This window comes from Populus alba, chromosome 3 (assembly GCF_005239225.2).
Source record: "Populus alba chromosome 3, ASM523922v2, whole genome shotgun sequence".
Lineage (NCBI taxonomy): Eukaryota > Viridiplantae > Streptophyta > Magnoliopsida > Malpighiales > Salicaceae > Populus > Populus alba.
Genome location: NC_133286.1, coordinates 6,117,878 through 6,120,806, shown reverse-complemented (window position 1 = coordinate 6,120,806; position 2,929 = coordinate 6,117,878). Strand labels below are relative to the sequence as shown.

Below are 2,929 nucleotides of genomic sequence, written 5' to 3'. Positions count from 1 at the left end.
ATGGTTATGAAGGGAAGGAACTTTGATTTGGTCAGCAAGGTACTGGATCGGAGCGCAGTTTCTTCAGCTGATCATTTTAGGGGGCTTGATGCTGCTGCAACTAAGTTGCAAAAAGCTTACAAGATTTATCGGACTCGTAGAAACCTTGCTGGTTGTGCTCTTGTTGTGGACGAGCTATGGTAATTAGTCCGATCTAGCTAGAGTTATATCTGTCACTTTGCTGAAGATCAAGTACTTTCCATATACGTTAATTTCAATCAATACCATAATAAGTATTTATAGGAATCATCATTAACTCGGATATATATTTTCATTATTCTCAGGTGGAAAGCTTTAGATTTTGCAGCCCTTCGACGGTGCTCAATATCATTCTTCGACTCGGATAGGTCGGAAACTGCTGTTTCACGATGGGCACGGGCTCGGACGAGGGCAGCCAAGGTATATATTATAGCTGCGATTGGTTTTAAAAGTTTTTTTTATTTGAAATTATATTAAAATAATGTTTTTAATAAATAAAACTTTAGTCCAAAATTAAGAAAGATCATTGATCAGGCTGTGTTTATTGCTGTTGTTGCAGGTCGGGAAGGGTTTGTCGAAGAGCCAGAAGGCTCGGAAATTAGATCTGACACAGTGGCTTGAAGCTGTAATTAAGTCCTCATTATATATATAATTTCATTTATCTAAATATATACTTAATTAATTTCAAATAAATCTAGATCCATGATAAAAGCTGCACTACGTACATTGCTGTGGTGTTACAGATTGATCCAAGACATCGTTACGGAAGAAACTTGCACTTTTACTACAATGTCTGGTTTCGTAGTGATAGCTCGCAACCTTTCTTCTATTGGTGAGGAAAAAAAAGAGAAATTGTTTGTTTGTTTTTTATTTATTTATTTATTTTAGTGTCATTTCTAAGTAACTTGTTCGTGAAAACGAATTAATTAAGGTTGGATATCGGAGACGGGAAAGGAGTAAACCTTGGCGCATGTTCCAGGACCCAACTACAGTGTCAACGCGTTATATATCTTGGAAAGGTAGAGCGTCTCTTTGTATTTAATTAATTTCGAGCGCCAAACGCAGACTAACAAATTTTGTTTTTTTTTTTTTTTAAAAATTAATCTTCCTTCTTTTTCTAAGAAAAAGATTCTATTCCAATTTTTCAAATCTAAAAAAAAAAAAAGAAGAAAAAGTGAGCAAGATATGGACCCATGCATTAATTATTAGAGTTTATAAATTGTTTTCGTGAAGAAATTAAATTACCAAAATATATACTAAAAAAAATATGCTAACTAATAATAAATCAATTGTAATTATTATAGAATTATACAAATTATATTTTAAAATTTTATTTAATAACTTAAGTCTTTTAGTGATATAGTCTTTAATATAGTATTAGAGTTTTCTTGACCAAGTAATTAATTATGAGTTTGAATTTTACCACCATTATTTTAATTGATAAAAATTAAACATAAGACAATATTCAAGTCCAAATAACTTTAACTTAAAAATAACGTATTAGAAAATAATATAAATTATATATTATAATCTCATCTAATATCTTAATTTTTTGCGTGAGATGATTTTTTGACATTACTTAACCCTTTAAACAAAAAAAAATATTTGGAAGCATCTTTCTAAATCAATCCTTATATAGTCAGCTCAATTTGAATTTCCTTTAGAAATACAATAACATTTACCAATCATAAACTTGAAAAGCATACGGTATGTATGATACCACCCAAAAAGAGTAATTTATTTACTTACAAGTTCTAAAAGGCTACCAAAACAATTGTCACTGTTCTTATTACATGTATTGCAAATAAACTTGAATATGCTTTCAAGTTTAATTACTATATATTACATATATCACAATTGATTATTTATTCTCTTGCAGCAAGAGAGGGAAGAATATGAAGTGATTGTGGAGGCTGAGAAGCTTATTTACAAAAAAAGTAGGCTACCTGTGGACACTTTTGATGGCAGCAAATGGATATTTGTTCTTAGTGCGTCCAGAAAGTTGTATGTAGGGAAGAAGCAGAAAGGCTTATTTCAGCACTCTAGTTTTTTATCTGGTGGTGCTGCCATTGCTGCCGGCAGATTGGTTGCGCGTGGTGGGTTTCTTGAGGTATGTATACACACACACACACGCACACACACGTTGAATGCACATATAAGAGCTCCATATTCCTCATTCCCTGTCATATTCAAGCAAAAATGAAAAAAAAATAAATAAATTCTTCCATCTTGCTTGATTAGGCTATATGGACCTACAGCGGTCATTATCGCCCACCAGAAGAGAATTTCCAGGAGCTTATTAGTTTCTTAGAGGAGCAGCTTTTAGATTTAACAGATGTTAAGGTAAACATTCTCCATCATCCATATATATAACAATTAATTACGAAATATGCATCTAATTCTTCGTAATTTGCCTTCGCATGCAGAAGTGTCCCATAGACGACGACATCCCACCTTCCACAGCTAGTTTTGAAGATAACGAGAGTAATGGAGAGAATGGAGGTTCCATTTACGCGGAAAATAGTTCTTCCAAAAGAGGCGGTGAAGATGCTGCTGCCATTTCCATTGCAGATTACCTAAATGGAGAAGATAGAGGAGCCCTCGTGTTGTAACTGGGCAAGCCTCCTGCATGCAAATGGAGAAGCGGAGTTGGAGAAAACCAAGCACAGCCACAATTCCAGGCACTTTGTTAATTCTGGGATCAAGACATCGCCCATTTCCTAATAAAGAAACAATTTTAACATTGAATTTATTAATTAGTTTGGTTTCTTTCAAGAAATTTAATTCTTAGGGATGCTGATTCTCAACTTTATATTCTAATTCTTTTGTTTATTTATTCAATATAAATTAGTAAATTCTTCTTATATGTAATTCATCTTTAAGAAAATGGTTCATTCTTCACTTTGTATTT

The 2,929-nt window shown here is 32.9% G+C and overlaps 1 protein-coding gene across 1 annotated transcript; it reads left to right on the top strand.

Moving 5' to 3' along the window:
- Positions 1–2,630, top strand: LOC118031064 (IQ domain-containing protein IQM4). Its single transcript, XM_035035361.1, has 8 exons — positions 1–179; positions 324–438; positions 578–643; positions 762–850; positions 950–1,037; positions 1,898–2,128; positions 2,260–2,361; positions 2,445–2,630. Exons 1-8 carry the CDS (start codon positions 1–3, stop codon positions 2,628–2,630), a joined length of 1,056 nt encoding a protein of 351 aa, XP_034891252.1.
- Positions 2,631–2,929: the final 299 nt, after the last annotated feature.

What these genes read in the sequence shown, in the direction of transcription:
- LOC118031064 (XM_035035361.1), top strand. Translation starts at nt 1, where the DNA reads ATGGTTATGAAGGGAAGGAACTTTGATTTGGTCAGCAAGGTACTGGAT. An exon ending in GCGTTATATATCTTGGAAAG is followed by an intron (nt 1,038 to 1,897) that starts GTAGAGCGTCTC and finishes ATTCTCTTGCAG; the next exon opens with CAAGAGAGGGAAGAATATGA. An exon ending in CGCGTGGTGGGTTTCTTGAG is followed by an intron (nt 2,129 to 2,259) that starts GTATGTATACAC and finishes TTGCTTGATTAG; the next exon opens with GCTATATGGACCTACAGCGG.